The following is a 15,939-nucleotide window of genomic DNA, read 5'->3' as shown; positions in this document are numbered from 1 at the left end:
GTAATCCCAGCACTTTGAGAGGCCTAGACAGGAGGATCACTTGAGCCCAGGAGTTCGAGACCAACCTGGGCAACATAGTGAGACCTCATCTCTATTTTTTTTTTAATTTTTTAATTCTAAAAAAAAAAAAAAAAAGAAAGAAAAAGACAAGAAATATACTTCTCCTAAGAGTCTATTTACGCATCCATCAAACTGGTGCTATATCTACATCTTTACCTTGCGGAGTTACCGTGAAATCGCATATGACAATGGCCTAAGGCAGAGGCTCTGATAAAACAAGGAGGGGGAGCACGAGAACAAGGCAGGGCAAAAGGAGGGGTTCTGTTAGCCGGGGGTGAAGCAGGAAGGCCTAGAACACTGGGGAGTGGGGTGGGGGCTGACTCAGAGAAGAACTCTGTTTCCTGCAGTAAAGAGGACAGCATCCCTGGACAAACGAGACGGAGGTGCTTCCACACATTCACTAACTCAAGCAAGGCATGGAGGGTTCAGAGATAAAAAAAAGTCAGTTCCTCTATGAGCACGTATTTGATAGCAGGAGCAATTTTACACATGAAGAAATCATGACAAAGCCACAGATGACAGCAGTGGCACAGACATGGAGAACTGTGGGAGGAGAGCGGGGCTCCCTAACGGAGTGGGCGAGAGGGCGATCAAGGACAGCGCCTTGGAGGAAGCGACCCCTAAACCCTTCATGACAGTCGAGAAGGGGTGAGCCAGATGAACAGGGCGGAGGGGAGCAGGGCACATTTGTGCACAGCACAGGAGTCCTCTCTGCCTGAGGAAAAACCCACAGAAAGGAGCAGAAGGGAGTTGCAGATAAAGGTCAAGGTGGGGAGAGGTTATCACGAACTTTATCTGGCAATCACAGGATCACATGTGCTTTTTATTTACATTTATGTATGTATGTATGTATGTATGTATTTTGAGACATACCACTCTGTTGCCCAGGCTGGAGTGCAATGGTGTGATCTCAGCTCATGGAAACCTCTGCTTCCTGGGTTCAAGCGATTCTCCTGCCTCAGCCTCCCGAGTAGCTGGGATTACAGGTGTGTGCCACCACACCTGGCTAATTCTTTTTGCATTTTTAGTAGAGACGGGGTTTCACCACGTTGGCCAGGCTAGTCTTGAACTCCTGATCTCAAGTGATCCGCCCACCTCGGCCTCCCAAAATGCTGGGATTACAGGCATGAGCCACTGCGTCTGACCCAGATGTGCTTTTCAGATGCAACCCAGTCTGGCTGTTGTATGGAAGATGCATCGGACGAAGGGCGAAACTGGAGGCTTCTGCAGTGGTACCAGGAGGGGAAAGTGACAGACAGTTCTACTTCCCCTGTCTACCTCTCACCACCTACCTATAACCACACTGCATTTGCTCCCACTGTGCCTTGGCCTGGAAGACCTCTCTCTATTCTTCTTCTGGTGAACTCCTCATTTTTCAAGAAGCAACTTGGCATCCCTCCTCCAGGGACTTCCATGTCTACACGTGAGGCTGTATTTCCCATTTCTGTCTTCCACAGCACTGGAATGCCACGTGCACTGAATCACTGTGTTATGCTGAAATTGTATGCTCAACTGTCTGTCACCTGCTAGACTGAGAGCACCCTGAGCGCAGAGACAGTGACTTCTTTGAGTCTCCAGTCTGTGCATATTTGCCTGACCCAGAGTATGCACTGAACAAACGCTCATCGAACTAAACCAAACATTCTTATTCTCCTGACAAAAACATTTCCAGGCTGGGCGTGGTGGCTCATGCCTGTAATCCCAACACTTTGGGAGGCCAAGGCGGGCAGAATGCCTGAAGTCAGGAGTTCGAGACCAGCCTGGCCAACATGGCAAAACCCCATCTCTACAAAAAATACAAAAATTAGCCGGGCGTGGTAGCGTACGCCTGTAATCCCAGCTACCCAGGGGGCTAAGGCAGGAGAATCGCTGGAACCCGGGAGGCAGAGACTGCAGTGAGCCGAGATCACACCACTGCATTCCAGCCTGGGCAACAGAGAAAGACTCCATCTCAAAAAAATAGAAAATAAAAACACTTCCAGCTGGGCGCGTTGGCTCACGCCTGTAATCCCAGCACTTTGGGAGGCTGAGGCAGGTGGATCACTTGAGGTCAGGAGTTTGAGACCAGCATGGCCAACATGACAAAACCCCATCTCTACTAAAATACAAAAATTAAGCAGGACGTAGTGGCACATGCCTGTAATCGCAGCTGCCCAGGAGGCTGAGGGACGAGAATCACTTGAACCCAGGAGGCAGAGGTTGCAGTGAGCCAAGACGTTGCCACTGCACTCCAGCCTGGGCAACAGAGCAAGCCTCTGCCTTAAAAAATAAAAAATAACACTTTCACCATCTCCCTATTGCCTATTGAATAAAGTTCATATCTTCACCCACCACCTCCACAATCTGGCTTTATCTCCCTCAAATCCCCTCACAAATATGCTACTCTCCAGTGGTTTATTCCTCAAACTGCTTCCCCCTGTACACATCCAGAAATACACTATAGTATCCTCTTATTTTCCTCAAAGCTTTGTTCTCATTGTTCTCCTCACCAGTTTCCAATGGTCTAAACGCAATCCATCCTCTTTATGATTTTAAAACTGTATTTAAGTAAATATTTAAAATAAAGCCCACGTTTCACAAAACCCAGAGCAGTCTCAACCCTACTAGCAAGCACTTCCTCCTTCCCCACAGCACCCCCTGGTAGTACAACCACCTCCTCCCTCTCCAGCCTAATTAACCACAGAAGCAGCCCTGTCTCCCCTGGAAATCACACATAATGAGGCAGAATGGGGGATGCCATCTGGGAGAATGCCAAGACTGCCTAATGGTGGTGAGGTTTTGTCCTTGTTTACTTGTTTGAAATAATAAGCAGAAAGGCAAATAAAGTACTAACTGGACTTAATTTACAACTCTTCCTCCCTGGGAACTTCAAAGGCGATCTGGCGTGTGGATGGCGGCTTGATCTGGTCCACATTGGACATGCTCAAATGAAAGCTGCATCATCCTGCCCCAGAAACACCCAAGAGGCCCAGGACACGGCCAGAGCATGTGACCACTGACCGTATGCAGTTCAGCCGGTACATTACAACTGTGATAGTGCCTTTTTATTTCAAAAAGGATCTTCTCCACCCACGTACTTCAAAGAAAACCTGTTCCAGAGAATTTCTGTTGCACGATGTCATCTACATTGTACATTCTATTTTTAGGCTAGAAATGACTACATCTGAGGTTTTCAGGGAAAACCGCTGGGGAGGCAGCTACATAAATAAATGTATATTTATTGACATTTTAAAATGCTAAGTGGATAAAGCACTGCTCTTTTACAGACATTTTTAAAAGGAAGTTTAGAGAAAGCTAAATGCTTAGGGAATATTTTGGAGACCTTGTTCTGATTGGTCTTGATCTGTAAATACCTTTGCCTTTGTACCTTCACATTACATTTTTTTTGTCAAATACCTCATAAAAGCAATTTTAAGCAAGTACTTGTTCCCGCTTAATGTTTCCCAGTCTTTGTGCCTGAAGGCAAAAAGTAAAGCGGGTGGATCATGAGGTCAGGAGATCGAGACCACGGTGAAACCCCGTCTCTACTAAAAATACAAAAAATTAGCCGGGCATGGTGGCGGGCGCCTGTAGTCCCAGCTACTCGGAGAGGCTGAGGCAGGAGAATGGCGTGAACCCGGGAGGCGGAGCTTGCAGTGAGCCGAGATCGTGCCACCGCACTCCAGCCTGGGCGACAGAGCCAGACTCTGTCTCAAAAAAAAAAAAAAAAAAAGTAAACAGCTCTTGGCCGGGCACGGTGGCTTCACGTCTGTAATCCCACCATTTTGGGAGGTCGAGGCAGGCAGATCACCTGAGGTCAGGAGTTTGAGAACAGCCTGGTCAACATGGTGAAACCCCATCTCTACTAAAAATACAAAAATTAGCTGGGCGTGGTGGTGGGTGCCTATAATCTCAGCTACTTGGGATGTTGAGGCAGGAGAATTGCTTGAACCCAGCAGGTGGAGGTTGCAGTGAGCCGAGATTGCGCCACTACCCTCCAGCCTGGGTGACAGAGCGAGACTCTGTCAAAAAAAAAGAGCAAACAGCTCTCTTTACAACCTGCTGACAAAGGACGCAAGGACAGCGGGCACAGCAAACATAACCCAGGCTATGCACTGCAAAGCCCTTCAGGAACATGTGACTAAATCGTAACCTCAAAGAGTGCAACACGGTGAGAATACTTTCAGGTAGAATTTTTTTTTCTTTTTCAGAAATAGGGTCTTGCTATGCTGCTCTGCCTGATCTTGAGCTCCTGGCCTCAAATGAATCTCCAGCCTCAGCCTCCCAAAGTACTGGGATTACGGGCGTGAGTCACCGCGCCTGGCCAAGAATTTCTAAGATCAATTCCAATTGTCTCTTACAGAAACTCACAAGAATAACATGAGAAGGGGAGTGCATGTACGGCAGGGGTTGGGAGAAGGGTGTAGGGGAGAAGGGAGTGTGGGGAGGACACAGGAAGGGGGTAGGGCGTGGGCTACGGGGAGGGGGGAACCAAAAATGAAAAATTAGTAATATTAGAAAGGTGTGCTTAAAATAACTAAAGTGATGATTCTGTCAAAGAATGGATAATGGGCCACAAGTGATAATTACCCTCATTCTTTAAAACAGTTTCTCTTCAGGCCACCTGACCATCCAGACCCCTGGATTTATCTAAGGGTTTATGTTAAAGTAACCTCCCCTCTTAATCAGAGAATAGCACCAACTATGATGTCATCAATTACACATTTACAAACTATGGACAAGGGAATACAATTGCATTTAATGCAAATTTAAATTTTTTTAAAAATGTCTGCTTAGACTCCTTGTGGCCACAGAGAAACCGCCACCCACCGAGAAACCGCCACCCACCGAGAAACCGCCACCCACAGAGAAACCGCCACCCGCCACCGCCACTCACACAACAGGCCAGGAGCCTCTCAGTGTTGCCAAATGTCCCTTTTCTCTCCCTAGCCCTAAACATCTGACCCTACCCAAAGACCTGAAAACTCCAAGCTGGGCATCCCTTCGACAGGACTATGATTACGGTCAGGATGAGATTTTTGACTGGGGTGCTCTGAACACTCTGAGACACTCGAATCCACAAGTCTCATCCCAGGATAGACAGGCTGTGGCTGCTGGATCCTGGGAAATCAGCACCATGGGTGAGACATGATACAAAGAAAACTCTGGGATAACCGTGTCTCCTTCAGGCTCTTTGATCTGTCCCATCACCTCCACATGGCCTCCCAACCTACATTCCACACAGACAGAGAGCCGGGAGGTACGGCTGCACTGGAGCTGAACACCCCCTGGCTGTGAGCAGGGTGAGCCCCTTAAGAGGGGCAGGCAGGGCCTGAGAGGATGCAAGCTGGGCTCGTGGGGGCAGCCTCTCCCTCAGCAATGTCAGCAGCTGTGTTCTTGTCAGATCCCAAAGCCTTCCACCTCCTGCATTCTTCTTGGCAGTTTTGGCTTCCTCGTTAAAACTCTTTTGTACTTTGGAGTTTAAATGGTATTTCCTGGTTGAGCAACAGTTCCACTCAGGGGTATAAGTTACTGTCTTTAAGAGTCTATAAAATTGAGGTTAGGCATGGTGGCCTACGCCTGTAATCCCAGCACTTTGGGAGGCTGAGGCAAGTGGATCAACTAAGGTCAGGAGTTCGAGACCAGCCTGACCAACATGGTGAAACCCCGTCTCTACTAAAAATACAAAATTAGCCGGGCGTGGTGGCGGGCGCCTGTAATCCCAGCTACTCGGGAGGCTGAGGCATGGGAATCACTTGAACCTGGGAGGTGGAGGTTGCAATGAGCCAAGATCACGCCATTGCAATCCAGCCTGGGCAACAAGAACAAAACTCTGTCTCAAAAAGAAAAAAGAAAAAAAAAAGATTCTATAGAATTACAGAAAATTATGCACGCTGTTATACATTTTCCATGTAAACTGTTAAACTTGTGTCACTGGGGACCAGGCCCTTGTATCTACACACCCAGCACAGTGCCACGCCACTGCCTGACACCTTTTGCCCCACTCTGTCCTCCAAGCTGCTGCCTGATTAATCTTCCAAAGACACTACAGTCATCATGCTTTGTCCTCAGCTTAAAAACCTGTATCCCCCCCACTTGAATGCAGAGTATAAAATAAACCTTACCATCTAAGCCTTGCATACAAGACCACTATGGGCTGAATGTGTCCTTCCGAAATATGTATGTTGAAATCTTAACGCTTTAGGTGATGGTATTACGAAGTGGGGCCTTTTTAAAAGGGGCAATGATTAGGTCATTGTTTGGAGTGCAATTTATGGGTGTAGTGTGAATATGTTATCACAGTTAGTTTGTAAGTGCAGATGTCTGCCAGAATGCCCAGAACGCCCACATCTGTTTAGACCAACTGCATTGGGATATTCCAATGTGGGACGACATCACATGCTAGGGTGCACCAACCTTCAAGATCACCAGACACAGGTGGATCCCCAAACAGGGACTATAAAAAGAGAAGCCCTCAGGCAGCTCAACCTGCTCTGCTGAGACACAGACTCGTGAGGATGAGATGCTGCCACTCCGAAAGGGACCCAGAGTCAGGCTTGCCATCTCCTCGACTGAATGCTTCAGCCTCAACATTCCAGCCTTGATACCAGAGAAGCTATTCCCAGATGCCTGAGAACTTCTGTGACCAATCCTGTGCCTATTCATGTAAGATCCCCGACCTGTCCTAACAAGGTGAAAAACAAGAGGTGTGTGTAGCGTGAATGGGGATAAAACACCAATATTTGTTAAGAATTGTTTGCATGCCAATAAACCGTGTGATTCACGCATTAAGTTACGGTGTCTTTCATCCTTTGCTGCTTCATCCACTGCACATGACAGTCATAATGGTGAGCCCTCGCGAATAGGATGAGTGGCCTTATAAAAGGCGGACCAGAAAGATCCCTTGCCCCTCATGTCATGCTAGAATACAGTAAGAAGTTGCTTCTAGAAACCAGAAGGCAGAGCCTCACCAGACACTGAATCTGCCGGCATCTTCATCTTGGACTTCTCAGCCTTCAGAATTCTGAGAAATAAATTGCTCTTGTTTATAAGCCACCCGGTTTACAGTATTTTGTTCCAGACTAAGACGCAGACTGAAAAAGCTGTATTGCCTGTCCAACCTAACTGCCAACTCTCGTCACTTCCCAAACCTTTGACTCCAGCGTGCTCCAGAGCCCCAGGCCACCACTCAGTCACTTCCAATTGTCTCTCCATGCTCACCCAACACTCTTCCAGCCTGGAAATCCTTCACACCTCTTAACAATTTTTTAACACCATATTCTTCCAGGAAGTCTTCATTTCCTCAAGATCACAGTACAACCTCAACCCTCTGATCTCCTATAATTTGATGACTATACCAGCTGTCACCTAACTTCGATCATTTTAGAATGTCCTTTAGTTTCATGTTCATAAGGCTTGTTCTCTAACTAAATTATAATTTCTTAGAAACGGGGTCCATATTTTATAATTATTTTTCTTTAAGCCAGATGCATCTATTAGGTACACCAGTATTTGAAGATGGGAAAATACGCAAGAGAGAAAGAACTGAGATGGGAGAAAGGCAACATGAGATATGAGAAAAGGTAGGCCGGGTGCGGTGGCTCACGCTTGTAATCCCAGGACTTTGGGAGGCCGAGGCGGGCGGATCACGAGGTCAGGAGATCAAGACCACAGTGAAACCCCATCTCTACTAAAAATACAAAAAAAAATTAGCCGGGCGTGGTGGCGGGCGCCTGTAGTCCCAGCTACTCGGAGAGGCTGAGGCAGGAGAATGGCGTGAACCCGGGAGGCGGAGCTTGCAGTGAGCCGAGATTGCGCCACTGCACTCCAGCCTAGGTGACAGAGCGAGACTCCATCTCAAAAAAAAAAAAAAAAAAAAGAGAGAGATGAGAAAAGGAGACGCAAAGGTAGATAGAGTCAGAAGATTAATGAGGGGCAGAGGTCGGAATTATTTGGTTATTTTGCTATTGCCAATAGATACATTATTCCAAATTCTCGGTGTATCAGTGAATGCATGCCTTTAATCAGTTTCCTATTTTTAGACAGAAATTTTTTCCTACTCAGGCTGAATTCTTTTTTTTTTTTAAGACAGAGTCTCACTCTGTCCCCCAGGCTAGAGTGCAGTGCACAATCTCGGCTCACTGCAACCTCTGCCTCCCAGGTTCAAGCGATTCTCCTGCCTCAGCTTCCAGAGTAGCTGGAATTACAGGCGCCCGCTGCCATGCCCAGGTAATTTTTGTATTTTTAGTAGAGATGGGGTTTCACCATGTTGGCCAGGCTGGTCTCAAACTCCTGACCCCAGGTGATCTGCCCACCTCGGCCTCCCAAAGTGCCGGGATTATAGGCGTCAGCCACTGCGCCCAGCCTCATGCTGAATTCTTCATATATACACAGATGAAAAAATTTCCAAACAAGGTTAAACATTCAGACATAAACAGAGGTATGATTTAATTTGCAATTTAAATAAAACACCATATGTAAAATTCCTTTCCAATAAGTCACAGTATGTCTAAATTGTTGTGTTACCATGAAATTTTTTTTTCTAAAGAAACTGGTTTCTCTGTAATAACTTAGCAAGTAACTAAAGGAAGAAAAATGCGAGAACCTGCTCACTATCTATCTTCATCCCATTCCTCATTCAAGTTCCCAGGTCATTTGACAACTGGTTTTAGAGGGGGCTGTAGTGGATTCTATAGTGAATCACCCGGGTTTCCCCTTCAAGACAGAGGCATTGCTTTCCTTTTCCCAGCTCACACACAGATCCCCTCGTGGTAACTGACCTCTGTTGAAGGGAGCTGCCTTGCCCTGCTGGCCTGAGGGGACAAAGGCTGGCCACCTCACCTCCACGCAGAACTCTGAATGGCCCTCCCAGCTCCACAGCTCGCTGTGGGAGAAGCTGCATCACAATGCAACTTATCCCTCTCAGATCCTGCTCCCTCACTCCAGGCTGGCGTTGTCCCTGAGAGCATTCCCAGTAAAACTTTTTACATCTAAATCTCTATCAAAGTCTGTCTCCTAGGAAACCTGACTTAAGATAGGGATGCTCAAAATTCCACTAACACTTGTCTAAGTGTTTAGGTTGTCTGAGCAAAGGGAAATAAAAATTTTCAAACTGTTTCCCCTTCTCTAAAATGCAAATGCCATAGGAACCAGCCATTTATTATATGAATATGGAACCTCAGCAGAGAAAAGAAAGCATTTCGTTAGCTGCTTCTCTGTTATAATCAGAAAAATTACTGTTTTTTTGCAATCTGCAGACACAGAAACAGCTGTTATACCAAACCACGTTTTCCAAAGCCATCGTATTAGAATCTTACCTGTCTAATCTTCTAGTGGTTTTATTGTATGGATTTTGTTCAGAAAATGACAATATATGAGTGTATCATCAAGGCCAGAAGGCATTAATCAAATTAGAAATTAAGTTTGGGTCACACAATATTTCAGTATATACACAGAGCCGCCAAAGGTCATAAAGCATATCCTATTACCCATGTCACAAAATGGCAAACATTAGGTACCTAAAATGAAAAACCACAGAAACTATTTCCCCCAGGCGTAAGAAATACCACCAAGATGTGAGCCAAGAAATACCACCAAGACGAGAGCATGCGTTCAGTCACTGCACAAGTGACATTAGCAATGGAAGAAAACTCAGGCGTAGACAAACAGTACCTGGTTCTCTATGGCTTTCCTGTTCTTTGGGTCGCTCACCACGGACAGCTGCAGCTCTGCCATCTTCTTCATCTTGCTGTCCATGTCTATCTTCTGAAGCAGGTTTTTGGTCTGGTTCTTCAGCAGCCGCAGTGTGTCCTCTTTCCCATGCTTCTTTGCAAAAAGGGATGCACAAGCAGAGTGTACCGCGGTGACCCAGTTTTCTAGATCTGTCTGGCTGGTGGCCTACACACAAGGAGGGAGAAAGCCTGTTTCAAATCATTTTACCACTAAAGTGCTCTCCAAAATGGCAGGCTGGGCTTAGATGTGCAAAACCCAAGAAGTACTTGCACTGCATACAAGCTGCTTAACTTCAAAAACACATTCAACCATTCAACTCAGGTTCAGAGGGACTCAGAGAACATTAGGAGCAGAGCAGAAAGCATCATGGAGCTCTGACTAGGGCAGGAACTAAAACCAGAAACGAGTGCTAGCCAACAACACAGGAGTGATAAGAACAAGAGGGGAGACACACTCATGATACATTACGCCACTCTCTAAAAGGATGCTTGGCCAGGAGCGGTGGCTCACGCCTGTAATCCCAGCACTTTGGGAGGCTGAAGCGGGTGGATCACCTGAGGTCAGGAGTTTGAGACCAACCGGGCCAACATGGTGAAACCACATCTCTACTAAAATACAAAAATTAGCTGGGCGTGGTGGCACATGAATCCCAGCTACTTGGGAGGCTGAGACATGAGAATCACTTCGACCTGGGAGGCGGAGGTTGCAGTGAGCCGAGATCATGCTACTGCATTCCAGCCTGGGTGATAGAGCAAGACTCTGTCTCAAAAATAAATAAATAAATAAAATACAAAAATTAGCCTGGTGTGGTGCACGCCTGAAATCCCAGCTACTCAGGAGGCTGAGACAGGAGAATCACTTGAGTCCAGGAGGTGGAGGTTGCAGTGAGCCGAAATCGTGCTACTGCACGCCAGCCTGGGCAACAGAGCAAGACTCCGTCTCAAAAATAAATAAATAAATAAATAAAGGATGCTTGTCTTCGGAATTTTAACAGAATGAGTAAACATTAGGACTAGAATATGAAATTTTGAAACCTGATATAAAATTACATCTACAGTATGGCCTCAATACAAAAAAAAAAAAAAAAAAAAAAAACAACGTAAATAAAAGTATATTGGGGGAAACAAAATAATGCTATTGTCTTTGAATATATGAAGGTTTTTCCTTTCTCTACTTTTCAGTGACTTCTAACACAAAGACCATATACTATTTTTGTAAAAGAAAAATATTTTATTTTTGGCTGGGCACAGTGGCTCATGCCTGTAATCCCAGGACTTTTGAGCCCAGGAGTTCAAGACCAGCCTGGGGAACACAGTAAGTCCCCATGTCAATTAAAAAATAATAATAGGACAGGCGTGGTGGCTCACGCCTGTAATCCTAGCACTATTTCGAAGGCCAGGGCGAGCAGGTCACTTGAGGTCAGGAGTTCGAAACCAGCCTGGCCAACATGGTGAAACACAGTCTCTATTAAAAATACAAAAAAAAAAAAAAAAATTAGCCAGGCATGGTGGCGGGCACCTGTAATCCCAGCTACTTGGGAAGCTGAGGGAGGAATTCAAGAATTGCTTGAACCTGGGAGGCGGAGGTTGCAGTGAGCTGAGATCGCACCACTGTACTCCAGCCTGGGCAACAGAGCAAGACTCCATCTCAAATAATAATAATAATACATTTTTTAAAAGAAAAATATTTTAAAAACAATAAGCAAAGTTTGAATAAAATGGGCAAATGGGTATGATTCTAAGCAGGCTGAAAAGTACTTTCATTTCTCTTGATGTCTAGAAATAACCACACACATTCGAGTCACAGGGTCAAACCTCAAGTGGCCTCTGGGATCACAAAACAGAACACCTGGGAAAACTTTGTTGTTGTTGTTGTTGTTGTTGCTAAGACAGGGTCTCACTCTGTCACCTGGGCTGGAGTACAGTGGCACAATCATAGCTCATTGCAACCTTGACCCCCTGAGCTCAAATGATCCTCAAGCCTCAGCCTCCCAAGTAGCTGGGACCACCGGTGCGCACCACCATGCCTGGCTAATTTTTTTATTATTCTTTCGTAGAGATGGGGCCTCGCTATGTTGACCAAGCTGATTTCAAACTCCTGGCCTCAAGCCATCCTGCCTCAGCCTCCAAAGTGCTGTGATCACAGGCGGGAAAACTCTCAAAACTAAGGATGTTTTACCTGAATCACAAAACAAAACATTCATTTCACACTTACCCCTAAGAAGTCCATGCAGATTTAACCTAAGGTTTTGTTGTTGTTGTTGTTTGTTTTTTTACCTTCCTTACAATTCAGACTAACATAAATTCATTACTTTGCTTTAAAGCATCATAGAAGGTTTTAAGCAACCTTTCTGTTAAGAAAAGGAAAATCAAATCTCAGGCCCTGGCTCTAGTAAGTTAAGTCAGGTTGGGAATAGCAGTACAACAACCCAACAGTGCTGGGTAAGCGCCCAGGAGGGAGCATTTCAGAGCATTCTAGACTCCCAAAGTCGGCCTAGAGAACACTGTTACTCTGCAGGGCTTCTGAGGGCACCCAGGACCATCTTTATGAGAGATCTAAACCCAGGCTTTACGAGGCTTTCCATGAAACTTCCTGTATCCTACAGCCAACACTGTGTGTATGCCAAGTGCTGGGTTTAGATGAGGGACATTTAAGAAGCACACTTCACTCCCCAGCTCTCACTCTCACCTCTTCTGAGTTAATATTAATCACCAAGTTAGAATTTATTTAGCATTTAACACACACACGGTGTTATTTACTCTTACGGCAATCATGTAAGCCACTATTATCCTACTGGTTGAAGGGCCCAAAGCTCAGAGAAGTCTGGTACGCGCTCCAAGATCACATACAAACTCAACGCTAACAAAGGTGCCAGGATTCAAATCTAAGCCTGACCCCAATACCGATGGCTCAGTAACGCCATGTTCTGCAACATCTCATTGGCTAGGAAGTCACTGAAAATTCTAACGGTAGATAACCCGAATCTTAAGATCCTAATACCACTTCCACAGGGAAATGAGACCTCACAGCACTTGTCTATGAGGGTTTTCCCGAAAACCTTTGACATCCACTGAGATTCGTGGGAAGAACCCAAGCCTCTCCCATCAATATTCTCCAAGCTTCATTTTAAAAGCCCCACATCTGGGAATCTCGACCATTGCACTCGCTAGATCACCAGTTACTCCAAAACAGGGATCATGATTTTTTTCTCTTTGTGTCCCAATGAGCATCTCATGGGCCACAGCCTGGGACTTCAGAGGCACTGAAAAGTGCCCTCTGGATGAATGACTGGATTGGTGATGGCCCAGTGCCCTTGGCAGTTGCTTAAGGCCAAATCCAAAGCCTGACTATTTATTCAATTTCATTTCCAAGTTTTGCCTTTTCTGTTCCTTCTTATTCTAGCAGTACATAAACTATTACCTCCACTTACAAAGTACCAGCAGTACCTGGAAAAGGTAGACATCTCCAAAGGAGTTGCTGAGGCAGAACACATTTTCTTTCTTGGGATGTTCTGGAACAGACTGCACTATGCTGTCTTCTGCAAACAGAGCGCACCGAGGGGCACTGCTCTGATCCATGGAATTCTTCCCATAGGTCTCATAAAACAGCAGCGTGCATCCTGTGAAACAGAGAAGCAAAATAACATCCCGGTCAGACCTGGAGATATAGGAAGAGACTGGGAAGGTAAGTGATACACTTTTTCAAAAACACCTGAGTGAGACAATCGTGCGACAGAAACATGGTAAACAAGGAAAAGTGGCATCTGAAGTATACCTAGTTGTATCAGAATGAACTTAAATGAAAATGCGATGTCTTTGTAAATGTAATATCAGTAATAACAATACCAAATAATAAGTTGTTGCTTAACTCTTCTAAGTACTGCACATGCACTGGCTTATTTAATCCCCACAGAGGCCCTAAGGTGGGCAGGGTTATTTAGCCTATTCTACTGTAACCCAAAAAGTATCTAGGACAGGTCTTGATCCATTGAGAAGTTTATTTTGCCAAAGTTATGGACATGCCCAGAGGACGAGAACACAGAATCACAGAAATAGTCTGTGGTCTGTGCTTTCCTCCAAAGACAATGTTGAGGGCTTCAATGTTTAAAAATTAAAAGTGGGCTGGAGGGGAAAGAGGCAGAGCATGGTAATCCACCTGCTGCAAGGGAAAAGGAGCAGGCAGGGGAACTGTCAAACATGTAATCATCCAGCACTTGATGAATCAGCACTTTACATAAGATAAGGTGAACACAGAGTAGCTGGCTACCTGTGGGGATATTTAACCTTTTATCTGTAGCTCCTGCTTAGAAAGAAAATGAAAGGCAGCTTCTTGCATGACTCAGCTTTCTGCTTAATTTTTTTTTTTCCTTCTGGTGTCAGGAACTGGGGTCTCCAGGTTTTATTTTCCTTTCACACTAAAAATGAGAAAACTGACAGATCGAATTACTTGCAGGGGTCCCACCGCTGCACCGTGGAGCAGCAGGGATGTGAACTCAGGCCCTCTGGCCCCAAAGCCCTCATCCTTAAGCACAACACCACATTATTTAGGGTATCTCAATGTGAGAGACCAAAGAAAATACCACACTCACTCACTCCGTTGACCATCAATGGGAACAAGAAACTGAACATACCTAGGGGACTTTGCCATTTATGAGAAAGTACCCAGTTTGTTCTCCAAATGCCATGTAAAATAACTTAATTTTTAGTATTTCCTTTTGTCTCACAGTAATAGAAAACATTACTTAGGCCAAGGGAGAAAAGTGAAACTAAATGTGCCTGAATTTTCAAACATTACTCTAAAAATACTGCAACATATGCTTTTAAGTACTTATTTTTCCCCTCATAAGCAAATAAAGTATTGCAGGTAGAAATTATGAAGAGTTTGCTTCATTAATTAGAAATCGCATTATAATTATTAGACACAATTTTTAAGCAAATTAATGCTTCTAAAATGCTCACAAATGTGTCCTCTTGTATAGGTTAACTATCCCCTCAAATCTGTATCCAATAAACTTTTTTGACCACTTCTCATGTGGCAACCTCCAGCATACAAATAACAATGACATGACCACCATCTGGGTGCTTCGCAAGTGCCTTTCACATTGACAGGAGAGAAACACCAGCCTGCCTTCACTGTAAATAAGTGCCTGGGGCCCACTTCATGGTACTTTATCCTACTGTGTTTACATCCTCATTCATAAAAGTTCAGATGTTTTGAAAACTATTTCATCTTTCCAATTTCATTACTTCCTTTAAAAATAAGTCTTGATATGAACAAACAAGTTTATACAATAGAACCGATAACAGCACACAGAAGCCAAGAGAGAAAGATGCCTGCTCCAAGCTTGGACTTCAGAAACAGTACTTTCTCCCTCCATGGTACTTTATGATCTCAAGAAACTGTGCGTTTGCTCCTCCCCACAAATAAAACTCATCCAAACTAACAGGCTGACTGAACTCCAACATTACAAACAAGGGAAAATAGCAAGAGGTTTACAGCCAGAGCTGCTTCTTGCAGGCCTGGCCAGTATCTTTTTCCAGCCACTGATGCAGCAGTTAAACAATAAACCAAGTCTTCCCATCGAGTAAGGCCCATCTGATGCTACTGTTGCACATGCTACAAGCCATGACCTGGGGCCCGAGGACCAGGGCAAAGGGGCAGAGCAGTTCCAGCTGCACACACGTCCAAATTCTTTCCGATGGGTTCACGTTCACTTCCCAGCTTCCCTAACACTGGAATCCCAACACCCATGGTTTAAATCGTGGCATCTAAAGGAAATGAATGCAAACCTTGGGCCAATGCCAAAATGTCACCAAACCTAACAACCCATGGACAACAGACTCCCGCTCTAACTTGGAGGCATGAAATCAAAACAGGACATTTCACATTAGAGCCAGGCCAGGAAGTAAAACAATAGGCAGAATTTTGTGGCTATCGAATTTAAAAATCAGGAAATCAATCTTAACTCTATGACATCAAGTTCAACTTCACGGGACTCTGCATCTCTAAGGGGGCACTGGGGCCAGTGGAAACGGGCTGCACCCGTGTCAGTGAAGCCTCTGTCATTCACCCCGGTGCTGGGGGCCACCAGTCCTGCCTCTGCCATTCACCCCGGTGCTGGGGACCACCAGCCCTGCCTCTGCCATTCACCCCGGTGCTGGGGGCCAC

The 15,939-nt window shown here is 45.4% G+C and overlaps 1 protein-coding gene across 1 annotated transcript in view; it reads right to left on the bottom strand.

Annotated features, from left to right (window-relative positions):
- Positions 1-15,939, bottom strand: part of TIAM2 (TIAM Rac1 associated GEF 2) — a 530,223-nt gene that overhangs the window by 101,627 nt on the left and 412,657 nt on the right. Inside the window, 2 exon segments of the mRNA XM_055267826.2 lie at positions 9,712-9,936; positions 13,218-13,390. Of these exon segments, the coding sequence (XP_055123801.1) occupies positions 9,712-9,936; positions 13,218-13,390 (398 nt within the window).

This window comes from Symphalangus syndactylus, chromosome 2 (assembly GCF_028878055.3).
Source record: "Symphalangus syndactylus isolate Jambi chromosome 2, NHGRI_mSymSyn1-v2.1_pri, whole genome shotgun sequence".
NCBI classification, from domain to species: Eukaryota; Metazoa; Chordata; class Mammalia; order Primates; family Hylobatidae; genus Symphalangus; species Symphalangus syndactylus.
This window is presented reverse-complemented; position numbering and strand designations above follow the sequence as displayed.